The 13451-nt window shown below is 46.4% G+C and overlaps 1 protein-coding gene across 1 annotated transcript in view; it reads left to right on the top strand.

The window, feature by feature from the left end:
* The window catches only part of LOC147678430 (hydroperoxide isomerase ALOXE3-like), a 117966-nt gene that overhangs the window by 82892 nt on the left and 21623 nt on the right, over positions 1 to 13451 (top strand). Inside the window, exon 9 of the mRNA XM_086946026.1 lies at positions 119 to 205. Coding sequence (XP_086802152.1) covers positions 119 to 205 — 87 coding nt within the window. The remainder of the gene's footprint in view (positions 1 to 118; positions 206 to 13451) is intronic.

Below are 13451 nucleotides of genomic sequence, written 5' to 3'. Positions count from 1 at the left end.
TGCAAAGTGTGCTTATTGTCAACCTCCCCACCCCCTTTATGCTCCTTGTTCTCGCCGACCCCTCAAAATTGACCTATTGGAAACAGACTGAATAATATTCTCTTTGCTTTTTCCGCAGCTTCTGTTTCCCCATTTCCACACCACACTCCACTCCAATATGATTGCAGAGACAAAACTCATTCTTCGTGGTGGGACCTTTGATGAGGTGAGTCATCTGAGTCCTGGATGCAGATACTGAATATATGGAAATTGGTTGGCTGCAGCACCCCCCCCCCCACCCTTTGGCAAAAAGTGGGCCATTTTAACCTCATAGGAGGTTACGTCGAACGTTCAGCGCCCAGTGCTGAACATTCGAAGAACGAATGCTGGCCCGTCGGCCAACGGTCGTGCGCAGCACTGGCAAAGTAGTGCTCACGGCGACCGTTGGCAGCACTTAAGGGGTTGGACCGCCAACCGCAATTGCCGCAGTCAGGAGACCACCTGACAAGCAGTTGGCAGTCGGCCGCTGCATTACGATGCGACTGTTGAGCTAGCAGTCACAAAGTGCTCCTTTACATGACAGCTTGTGCTGCGGCCCAGGAAAAGCGCTGCGGCATGAGTAAGCGTGTAAAGTGGGCGTGTAAAGGAGCACTTCCTACATCTCCATGCACTGTGTGCCGTGCATGGAGGCTTGTGGGGGTTCTACCTGTACCCCCTTGGCCCATGATGGAAGGGGCCATGTTTGGGGCCCACAAAATCTGTTTCTGACAGCCTTTACATGGCAGTCTTTCTGACATGGAAAGGCTGTTGGAAAGGGATATCCAAATCCCGACAGCAGAGCTTGTCTCGGGCACCCTCCAGTCAGAATTACGATTCCGACTGCTGCCCCGACGGGATCGCTGATCCTGTCGGAGGCGTCGATCTTCCTCCCAACTGTTTAGAGTCCAACCACCTGGATTGTAATCCAGCGGTCGGACCGAAGTAGGCATGGGCGGAAAATCCGTTCCGCTCGCGGATTTTGCGGATTTTCGGGAAATTCGCAATCCGCGAGATTCGCGAATCTCCCGCAAAATCCGCAAATCCGCGAGCAGCGGATTTTGCTCGCACTGCTCGCACTGTTCGCGTGAGTACGCGCCCCGCGAATAAGTGCAAAATTGCAGAAATACGATCTTAGCAAAACTGAAAGTAACTACTTACCAGGTTCAAAAGTTCAGGCTCATCATTAGTAGCCATTTCCTGTAGTGCTTCCTGAGGGGCCCCTCCAGAGTTCAGTTGCCAGTTGAAACTATTATGTGACCCTGCTCTGAACCTCAGAATAGTTACACATATGCCACAAAGGTCCTGAATTACAGCTAAGGGAGACAAGCAGGAGCCAGGCTGGAAGTTAAAATCCATTAATCAGCCCCTAATTCATTATTGTCAGTTGGGGCAGGGCAGGTGTTGTAACTAATTTTGCAACAATGAAAGCACTTAGCAAGTGCAAAAGATCACTAATCAGGGCGCACTAAGGAAGCAGGTGCCAGCTAAAAAAATATTCTGTGACACATTAATCAGCCCCAAATTAATTCAGGTCACTTGAGGCAGGGAAGGTGTGCTTTGCTTTGCCGAAAATAATGTACACTGGACAACCAGAGGGTGTGGTGATGAAACAGAGGGTGGCATGGGTGGGCCAGAGGGTGGCATGAGTAGTCAGAGAGTGGCAGTGGTGACAGAGAGTGGCAGTGATGAAGAAGAGTGTCCCAAACAGGCTGGACACGTAGAAACAACAAGTTCGCAAAACTTGCGACCCGACAGGTAAGTTCGCAAATTGCGAAATTGTAAAAACCCTCGCGAACTGGCAGAAACACGGGCGAACACAAAAAAAAAAAAAATCCGCAAATTCGCGGGAATTCGCGGATTTTGCGGATTGCGAATCCGCAAATCCGCAAAATTCGCGAACGCGAGATCCGCAAAATTCGCTCATGCTTAGACCGAAGGGCTGTCGGACCACCACTGATAGCCTGCCCGTGGCGGTACAAAAGGCATCGTAATCATGCCCTTAGTGGCAACTGTCCTGGACAAAGGATGTTGGAACCATTTTAGTGGTAGAGGGCTCCTTATATCGTTCTTTCGAGCAACACAGTGTAACCAGCAGCATTCTCCTATCTTGAGTCATGTAAATAATGGAAAATCCAAAACTGAGAAAACACATTGGAAGGACCAGCATAATGCACATGTCAGTCAGGGCTGTTACCGCCCAACCTCACACATACACAATACATCTCTGACATGGAGCACTAGCATTACACAGTGCAGCACGTCAGATAAGGGTGCTTCATGGCTGGTCAATCACACGCCCTCTTGCCCAATCAGAAGCTTGAATAGAGAAACAAGCAATGGCGTTGCCAATAGGTCTCGCAGTAGGAAAGTTGGAGCTATTGGTTTTGTAAATTACATTTTATATTTATGTTTTGTGATTTACAATGCCAATACTTTTAACTTTAGCATATGTGACAGTTTTAGCATTTGTAATATCACATGTTTTGTATTGCCTTTACTTAGATGTATTGATATTACAATTAACATTGGCTTTTAATTTTTTTAATTAATTAATAATTAAATAAAAGTGATTGTATTTTTTAATGGCAATAGCTTAAACTTTTGTAAATAACTGTTGTGAAGATTATTTTCATTGACTAAAATCCAAGAACAGAAGTGAAATATTAAAAAAAATTGTGACATTTGCAATAAAGCTTCAAACATTGAGAGAACATATTTGAACCAGTGATGCTGTGGTAGTGCTGAGTGATGCTGTGGTGGTGCTGAGTGATGCTGTGGTGCCCCTGAGTGATGCTGGGGATGGAGCGATAGATAGATAGAGTGCGATAGATAGATAGACAGAGTCACGGCGATAGATAGATAGACAGAGTGAGGGCGATAGATAGATAGACAGTGAGGGCGATAGAGTGAGGGCGATAGATAGAGTGAGGGCGATAGATAGAGTAAGGGCGATAGATAGATTGCTAGAGAGTGAGTGCAATAGAGAGATAGAGTGAGGGCAATAGATAGAGTGAGGGGAATAGATAGAGTGAGGGAGACAGATGTGTGTGTTTGTGTGTGTTTGTGTGTGTGTGTGGTTGTGTGTGTAGTTGTTTGAGTGGTTGTATGTGTGAGTGGTTGTATGTGTGGGTGGTTGTATGTGTGAGTGGTTGTATGTGTGAGTGGTTGTATGTGTGAGTGGTTGTATGTGTGAGTGGTTGTATGCATGTATGGTGGTGGGGTAGGAAATTAAACAGCAATCGAGTTTTGCATGCGGTGACTGTTGCCATGTTTTCGCCGTGCCCTTGTTTATCCCCTTACCACATTTGCCCAGGAGTTTTGTTGGCTGTGCAATTTAAGGATATCCCTGCCTGTCTTGGCCCCCGGTAGCAGGGAGGAGAGCGCGCCGGATCGGTCGCGTGGCCCTGCTATGGACCCCCATGTTATTCTTCGAGAGCAGCGCTGCTGATTGCCTCAGCAGACGGCCGGGTAATTATCTGCAGGTGGCGTTGCCTAAAGCGCTGCCATTATTATAAAAAAAAACACAGAAAGCTAGAGATGACAAAGCAAATAGGCGTGGCTAGCATGAAATCTACACTAATATTTTTTAAAAGCACCAGCGAGAAAACGGTTTGCTTTTTTTCAATAATACATCTATGAAAAAACATTTACTTTGTGAGTACGCATGCACTTTATATGGTGAAAGGAAATGCAGATTTAAATGTCTTTCTCACAACCATGCTATCAAAGCCAATGTTGTTTTATTAGAAATAACTTACAACTCTCTGTACGTGTAAAATAAAAGATGGTTCACCCTGGCTCTAAGCTACTTATCTCAAAACATGCTGCGTTTTTCCGGTCTTTCATGTATAGGGCAGTACTATTGCTTCTGGTCTTCCTTCGTCAACACTGTCAGCAAGCATTACATGAGAAGCATATCTTCTGCACAAAACATGCCACGTTTTCCAGCATTTCATACAGAAGGCAGTACTGCTGCTGGAGTTCCTTCGTCAGCATGGTCAGCAAGCATTAAAGCCCTTTACATGAGAAGCACATCTACATGAAAGAATACCTTTCTGCCTCTGTGGCTTTAGGGAGGTCAATCTGAGGTCCTGGTCAACTGCCTGTGTTTCTGGGCAACTCACTTAATCCCCCGCTCCACATTAACTAACAAAAACAAGCCAGACCTTAAAAAAGGCATGATGGTGCAGCTGTGTAATTGTCAACATGCATGCATGGAGGTTGCAATTTCATTTTACCGATCTGAGATGGGTAAACAAAAAACTGTTATTTGGCAGCAATTAATTAAAATATATAATATTTAAAAAATGGAGGGGGGCAACAAAGGAGCGGATTCGGGTAGTGGCGGTTGGAGTATGGGAACTGAAGCCTACAAGGGAGGGAGCAACAAGGTGGGGAAGTGGGGGACGCACATGAGGAAGAGAACAAAACTGGGGCAAAAGGCAAGAGCAGCACAGCGCTGGGAGGGAGCCGAAGCACATGGTCGAAAGTGAGCAGCACAGCACTAGGAGGAGAGAAGAAGATGGATGAGAGGATTAACAGTGTGCGACGGGGATGGGAGGGGAACAGAAGTACACCAGGGAGACAGCTGGGAAACATATGCACACTTTTACCAAGGCAGAAACGCACAGACATGCACTATTCAATGGACTGACGTATATCCGATGTCTCAGAAAGGCTGACGTCTCATTAGGCTGTATAATGGGGCTGCAAGCATTTCTTTCATGTGTGAACAATGCAGGTCGCCGAGTCCTATGCAATGCGAGAGAAGAATCCCGGGAGTTGTGTGCGCGCGCCTGCGTGCATCGGCAAGGGGGCCTGGGTTTTGGATGCGCTGTGGGCTGCGGAGCAGTGGGAACGGGGGCTGTGTGCGCGCACACCGTGAAAGTGATTTAAAAGAAGTGGACACCTCAAGTGCGTGAAAAGAAGTCCTAGAGTTCCGATGTCTCAGAAAGGCTGACGTCTCATTAGGCTGTATAATGGGGCTGCGAGCATTTCTTTCATGTGTGAACAATGCAGGTCGCCGAGTCCTATGCAATGCGAGAGAAGAAGCCTGGGAGTTGTGTGCGCGCGCCTACGTGCATTGGCGATGGGGCCTGGGTCTTGGATGCGCCGTGGGCTGCCGAGCAGTGGGAACGGGGGCTGTGTGCGCGCACACCGTGAAAGTGATTTAAAAGAAGTGGGCACCTCAAGTGCGTGAAAAGAAGTCCGAGAGTTTCGATGTCTCAGAAAGGCTGACGTCTCATTAGGCTGTATGATGGGGCTGCGAGCATTTCTTTCATGTGTGTTACGGCCGGCCAGCCATGATTAATTAAGGGAGGAGAAGCCGCAGAGCGCACGCTGGGCGAAGCACTTTGATGTGGTGGCGGCCGTTACAAAATGCAATTAGGAGGGAGGGAGGGAGGCTGATGCGCGTGCTTGTTTGGTCACGTGATTCACGTGAACTCAAAGAAAACCGCACCAAAAAGCCCTTGGTTTGACGAGCATTTTGAGCACTTGAATTCTCGCTCCGCTCAATGCGCATGCGCATTGATAGGTCGCAAGACCTAAAAAAGGGCTACCTCAACACCTTCCAAGCTATTCCAGGTTCTGATTGGGGGGAAGCTCATGGGTGTGCCTCAGGCTGCCGCAGACAGACAGGAGTCGGAAATTGTCGGCTTGCTTAAGTACGGTTTTGTGTTTAAATGTGCGAGTGTGTGTTTGTGTGCTGTGTATGTGTGAATGTCTTTGTGTGCGTCCCTGCAACGGTCTGTTTATGCATGTCTACTTGTGTGCGATGTGAAAGTTTGGCCCGGGAGCTGGCAACTTATGATAGAGGCAGAGAGCTGTGTAGTGCTTTTTGGTCTCACCACTTTAAAAATCCACCAGCCACACCTTAGGTTAAACAAGCATTTGCAATGCATTAGGTCCCGCATTTGCGAATTTTTAAGCTATTGCCAGTGTAAATGGCAATGTCTTTTAATTATCTGTTTCCAAAACCAACACATAGATGAAAGGTTTGTTATTTACAATGCCAGTAGCTCAATACCATTGCAGAAGAGAGACACGTAGAGCTCCGCCAGTGCGCCTCGACCTTACCCTATTATTTTTGTACTGGAACGAGCACTTGATTCCACTGTTGCAACATTCCTACAATTCCAGTAATGAAACAAGAATACCATACTATCCTAGTACTTAAGACCCACTGCGTGCTCTGCCAGTGCCCCTCAATCATGAGCCTTGCTATTGTACTTGTGAGGCTAATTTACAGCTCTGCCAGTGTGACTGAATCCTGATCTGTGCCATTCCTGCCATGCCACAAAGACCCACACACAGCTCTCCCAGTGCATCTCAATCCTGGACTGCAGCCCCCCTTTTTGATTCCAGCTCTGACACCAGACACTGTTCTTCTAATGCACCTCCTTCCATAACGTACACCCCTGCCGTTCCATTATATACAGCTCCCCAAGTGTACCTGCAGCTTTGAACCCATACGCTGCTCTTCCATTGCACCTCACTCCTGACTTACACCACGCGCTCCATTCCACCTAGATGAAATACAATTCCCCCAGTCTACCTGAAGCTCTGAGACCACACGCTGCTTCTCCAATGCACCTCCTTCCTAACTTACACCAGCCCCGTCATTCCATCACATACAGCTCTCTGCTATGCTCTACTACTCACTCTCTACTACTCTGTACTACTCACTCTACTACTCACTCTCTATTACTCTCTACTACTCACTATCTACTACTCACTCTCTACTACTCTCTACTACTCACGTTACTACTCACTCTCTACTACTCACTCTACTACTCCATCTCTATTACTCTCTACTACTCACGCTCTGCTACTCACTCTACTACTCTCTACTACTCACTCTCTATTACTCTCTACTACTCACTATCTACTACTCACTCTCTACTACTCTCTACTACTCACGTTACTACTCACTCTCTACTACTCACTCTACTACTCCATCTCTATTACTCTCTACTACTCACGCTCTGCTACTCACTCTCCACTCTCTATTACTCACTCTCTACTCTCTATTATTCACTCTCTACTCTCTACTACTAGTAGAAATAAAAAAAAGTGGGCACGGGGCTTTAGGGGATATACACAGATAGGGGTATAGGGATACTGAATCTCTGTATACTTTGCAGAAACTTAACTAAGACAACTGTTTTTCAAGAGTAATTGCACCTACACCTTAAAAATAAGCATGCAAAAGTAACTCTTGGAAAGAAGGCCGAATCTTGGTCTATCTACCCTTCCAGTCAGTTTCTTTTTATTCTTGCCAAAAGACTACAGACCTCCCCATCTGTGACTACTAAAGCGTCACCTCTATCCTTGCTAAAGGTAGCCAAAGGTGCTGCATGCCTAAGCCTTGAAATTCGCCTGTCTACACGTCAATCAGCGTATTGCCCCACCCTTTCCCAAATTTTCCCAGAGTTGGGTAAGGGTGGGGTGAAAAGAAGAGACTGGAATCTGGTTCCTGCAATCGTGCCAGTTTGAGATTTCCGCGTCATGCTCCAGGGCTGGACGACAGCATTACCCGTGGGGCTGCCCCAAGGGAAAATGGAACAGTAGTTAAATATTGACATGCGCTTGCAGTAAGATGAGTAAAAAGAGCTTCTGAATGTTGTGGTTGTATGGATGAGAGTGTGTCTGTGACAGAGTTTGTGCATGTGTGAGAAAGTGGAAGAGAGTCAATAAATGAATGAGAATGAGTGAGGTAGAATGACAATGAGTGTAACTGTGTGTGAGACAAGTGAGTCAGAGTGTGACTGAGTCAAAGTTTGTGTGAGAGTGAGAAACATTGAGACTGATTGAGTCAAAATGTGTAGAGTGAGGCTGTGTGAGTCAGAATGAGTGAGAAGGAGTGACGCTGAGTAAAAATGAGTGATAGTGCGGCCAAGTGAGACCTGGTGACTCTGAGACGGAGAGTGAGTCAAAGTGAAACTGAATGAGTCACAGTGAGATTGAGTGAGATCAAGTGAGACTAAGTGAGAATGAGTGAGTGGACTTAGTGAGACTTACTGAGTAAGACCAAGTGAGAGTGGGTGAGTCCAAATGAGTATGGGGGACTCCAAGTGAGGCAGAGTGGGGCTGAATCACAGAGAGATTGAGTGAGAGTAAGTTTGACTGAGTGAGGATCAGTGTGTTTGAGTGAGACAGTGTGAGATTAATTAAGACTTGCTGAGAAACAGTGAGGCTAAGTGAGATTGATAGAGTGAGTGAGACATTGAGTGAGCCTGAGAGAGCCACAGAGAGAGACCAAGTGAGTTGGAGTGGGTCACAATGAGAATAAGTGAGTCACAGTGACATTAAGTGAGTCAGAATGAGTGAAAATAAGTGACACCGGGTGATAATGAGTGGGACTAGGTGAGTCAGAATAATATTGATTCAGTGAGAGTAGGTGAGGCTTTTTCAGAATATCTGAGTGAGACTGAGTGAGTCAGGGTGAGAAGGAGTGAGTCACAGTGAGACAAAATGAGTGAAAGTGAATGAGAACAAGTGGGACTGATTGAGTCTGAGTGAGTTGGAATTAGACTCAGTAGTGGCTGGTGGGGGCTGGGGGATGTAAGGAGGGAGAATAAAAAAAAAGACTTACCTTATTACTACCAGACCCAGCCCCGCCTCCGTCCTCTATGCTGTAGGAAGCAGGCAGCAAAGCACAAACACGCCCAGAATTCCCTGACCAATCACAACACTGCCTTACAGCAGCGTTGTGATTGCTCTGAACGCTCAGACAGGGGCTGGCAGGCTTTGCATGTTCTCCAATGCAGCCTGGGTGGAGAACATGCAAAGTGCGGATGATGGTTGTGGCGGCCCAAGACGGCCGGCCAAACCATCATGCGCTCTTGGGGTGCTGCCACCACTCCTCCCCCTGTGACGCAGGGATCCCAGGGCAGCCCCGCCAGTTTAACTGAAAGCTGAATACAAAAGACAAAATAATAATAACGGAACGTTATTACCCTTTTGTTGTATGTATTCAGCTTGCAGTTGAAGCAGCGGGGTCACCTCTGCCTTAACGGAGGAGCTGCCCCTGATGAGACTGAAAGAATCAGAATGAGTGAGAATGAGTGGGTCTGAGAGAAATTAAGTGAAACTGAGTGGATCAGAGTGAGAATAAGTGAGGCTGCGTGAGTCAGTGAGACTATCCCCCAGATGTATCAAGAACCCATTTTGCTATTCCTTATTAGTGAAAAATAACGATTCGCTAATAAGGAATAGCAAAATGCTATGAAGACATCACAAAAAAATTCGCGATTTCTTGAAATTCCTTGATTGCGACTCGCAAATTGCGAGTCGCAATTAAGGAATATCTCCCCATTCATTCCTATGGGCCTAGAGGCCCAGAGGAATTAATGGGAAGACAATCTCAATTTGCAATTCTCATAGGAAACAGAGGAATTGCAAAGGGTTTGGGGAGAACCATGTCAAGCATTTTATGAGCCTTTTTGCAGCAGGGGATTTGAACAAGGAAAATTGGTCGGACAAACAGAAAAAGGCCAAGAGAATCAGCAAATAACCTTTTTGTTGCCCTTTGCTAGTCCTTGCTGGGCTAGAGATAAAACAAACTAAAGGATATCCAACAGTTTTGCATGTAAAGAATCTGTATTGCTACACAAAACCAAAAATGTGTCACAATGCCTGGCATATAAGGACTTTGTGAAGAGAGACCTGGCACTAAGAATGACATCTACAACTTTAAGAGGAAAATCAAAAACAGTCTACTGCAGCTGCTCCATCTCCACGCATGGAGCAGGTTTGGGTGCAAGACTTTCCCTGCTACTTTGACAGTAGATCTCTTGAAGCCGTGGCCTTTTCGGAGGACATATGCTCATGGCCAGAAGTTCTGGGTGCCACACTCTCCTTGCCCAATCTGAAGCCACTATGATGACTTGGGCCCGGTTTTCCCTGATCTTCTTCAGAACTTGAGACAGGAGAGGCAGCAGTTGAAAAGTATACTGGAGTCCTGTGCTCAACTCTATCTAAAATGTTTTCCAAGGGAGTGCCTTTGTAGAAACTCCAGTGCACAGAGGTTGGATACTGCACGTTCTTGCCAGTGGTGAAAAGATCTAGCCAGGGTACTATCCATTTCCGGAAGATGTCTTGTGCCACTTCTATTCGTGATCCATCAGACACTGCCAACTGAGTTGATGTGCATTGTCCCACCAGCTGGTGCACGACCAGGGTAATGTCCAGACGCTCTTGGCACAGGACTCCACTGAGCCCTGCCTGTTGCATTACCACATGGTGGTGATATTTCCTGTAAGGACCTGAACCAACCTTCCATAATGGATGGTAGGAGGGCTTTCAGCAACAGGTGAATGGCCTACAACTCCAATAGATTGAGTTAGAGATTGGTCTCCACCAGGGTCCTCTGATCCCTTCCTCCCCCAGGTGACCTCCCCATCCCAGCAATTATGCATCTGTCATCCCCGTCAGATATTGGTGGGGTAGGGAGAAGGGACTTTCCCTGGTCTAATGAGGTCAGGTAGCCATCACTGCAAGTCTTCTGCAGACTTTAGCAGTGGATGGAATCCAATAGATTTGCCTTGTGCTGGGAAAACTGAGACCTCAGGTTCATATGCAGTGCCTGCATATACCACCTGGCAAAGTTCACAAGAAGGATGCAGTGCGGAAAGAGGCCAAGCAGGCTCAGAATCACTCTCTCTGAGACCCAGGACTAGAGTTGGATTATAGCTCAAATGTCCTGGACTCATTGTGATGGAGGAAAGGCCCAAAACAGCACTGAATACAGAATGACCTCAATGAAACGGAGCCTTTGCAGAGTAGCCATGTGTGACTTTGAGGGGAAAAACATGAAGAAGCAGTTAAAAATGAGGGAAAAGCAGGAGAAAGCCCTCAGAAAAATGGGGGGAAGGGAGGAGAAAGCAACAACAATTTAGTCAAAAGCAGTAAAAGCACTCTGAAAAACAGGGGCAAAGGAAGGGAAAGCAGTTAAAATATAAGGCAAAAGATGGAAAAGCCATCAGAAAAACAGAGAAAGCAGTTAAAAAAACGAGGCAAAAGCAGGAAAAGTACTTGATCAGAGTCAAAATCAAAAAGTTGTTGAAGCACTGCGGTGTGGCTCTAAGGTAGAGGCTTAGTTCTGCATGAGTCTGATTGAACTGAGAATGGGAGAACCACTATTGCTTCGGGACATGACCACGGTCAGGAGCGAAACAAATCCAGCTCAAATTCGGATAGAAATATTAGGACTCTGTCTTCCTCTTGTGCCAGTGGCATCTGGCCCCGCATGGATGCCAACCGGACCAACGTGGATGTTGGTGCAGGATTTGAAGTCACCTCCAGCATTGGGGCGGAACCCGAGACAAATTCAGATGACACAGAAGGCACCAATGAGACACCTGCTGGTGGCAATCCATCTGGAGGTCTCTCTCTAGGTCCTTGGGGCTAGAGGGAGACAGAGGAGTGCCAAACATTTGCAACAAAGTCTCTTTAAAGTCTCCAATTTGTTGCACAGTAGTAGACGACACCATGAACTCAGGGTTCAGTGGGATAAGTTGTGGAATTCGTTCTTCAGCAGGGGACTGGGAACAAGACCGATAGGTATCCTGACATCCTTGCAACTTCTCAGGTTGAGAGGAATGGGACTAAGACAAATCCTGCATGGACTTCTTGTGCTTTCGCTTCAACATCAACTTACCAGAAGACTTGGACCATGACAAGGACCTGTCTTAGGAACTGCCTGAAGAGCGGGAGCGAGCCCTCACCTTCAATCAGGAGCAGGAGTTCTGTGACTTCTTTCAGTGTTTAGCGGCATACCGCTTTGCTTCACATTCCTGGATCACCTTAGGAATCATAAGGGCACACTCCTCGCATGTCTTGGAATTGTGCCACAACCCCAATCACCAGAGGCACTCTTCATGGTGTTCTGTCACTGGCATCTGTTTGCAATACTACCTGGGAGTTCCATTGCACATTAGAAAAAATTATTTTAAGAATAAACTGGTCAACTGATGAGGAAAAAGTTGGGAGCAAGCTCTAGATCTGCCCATGAAGGAGTGGAAAGAAAGGATCTGATGTTGACGCACAGGGGTTGTTGTTATATGCAGCCCCATCATCACTTTCGGAAGGAAAAAAACTAATCACGGAGCCCCATGGTGCCACCTATTGGCATCCGGGGGCAAAGCTGTCCAAATCTTTTGGATCCAGTCTGGGGGTATTCTAAAGGTGAGCAATGCGCAGTTAAAAGTATCCCTCTGATAATTTTCCCGAAAGGAGTGCTACTCATGCCTTTTGAGAAAAGACCATTCTGATGTGTACTCATTGAAAATTCTTCTGCAAAACCTAATGTTACTCAATACTTAAAAAAAATACATAGGGGCAGATTTACAAGCCGCTTGCGACATCTTTACGACACCGTTTCGTCACTTCTGTGATGCAGCGGCATCGTAAACACTATGCAACATATTTACAATGTGACGCATCTAGTGAGATGCTTCACGTTGTAAAGCCCCGCGCTACATTATACCTGAGTCAGGTATAATCTATGCAGGGTGGGCGTTCCAACGTAGGAAAGCCTCAAAAAGTGACGCATTGAAATCTACAAGATCCATGGTGGCGCAAGGCTATTTTTCCGTGATGCAAAACAACTGGTGCAGCTCTGCTAATATACCCCTTTGGGGCAGATTTACAATAATAGGTGCATCTCTGCATATTAGCAGAGCTGCGCCAGTTATTTTGCGTCACAGAAAAATAGCCTTGCACCACCATTGATGCACGGCATTTACAATGCGGCGCACTGTGGCGCAGGGATGGAAAGATGCGTGACGCATCTTCTGACGTGAAAGGCAGCGCATTGCTGGAGCTGTGTCGCAAGCACGACGCAACTCCAGCATTGGTTAGGATTGCCTATTCATAACATGCTGCATCACTCCTTATGCCTGCTTCAACCAGGTGTAAGGTTTTAAAGCAGTGGTGTCGTAAAAGTGACTCAATTAAATCTTGTAGATTTCACTGAGTTACTTTTACAAGGCTTTCCTACGTCAGAACGTCCACCTTGCATACATTATACCTGACGCAGGTATAATGTAGTGCAGGACTTAACTATGTGACGCATCTCACTAGATGTGTCACGTTGTAAATATGTCGCATAGTGGGGCATTGTTTACGATGCTGCTGCGTCACAGAAGTGACGTAACTGTGTCATAAAGATGTCGCTAGGGGTTTGTAAATCTGCCCCTTTATCTCATAGATGTATTGTATACAGAAAAAAAACTTTTGTGTTTGTCACCGCAGCAGGCTTTTTTCAGTGTTTCAGTCAGGGCTCAAAATGCAAGCAAGACATAGCTTGTTTGTTTTTCCTTATGAGCAAAGAAGGTCGGCCTGTAGCCCTAAAAGCACAGCGTTTTTTCCTATCTGTTTAGCCTGAAGTATGTGTATGTCTATCTAGACCTTTATGTTTAATTGTTCAG

This window comes from Lissotriton vulgaris, chromosome 12 (genome assembly GCF_964263255.1).
Source record: "Lissotriton vulgaris chromosome 12, aLisVul1.2, whole genome shotgun sequence".
NCBI classification, from domain to species: Eukaryota; Metazoa; Chordata; class Amphibia; order Caudata; family Salamandridae; genus Lissotriton; species Lissotriton vulgaris.
The sequence above is the reverse complement of the archived record's forward strand: the minus strand, read 5'-3'. Positions and strand labels throughout refer to the sequence as shown.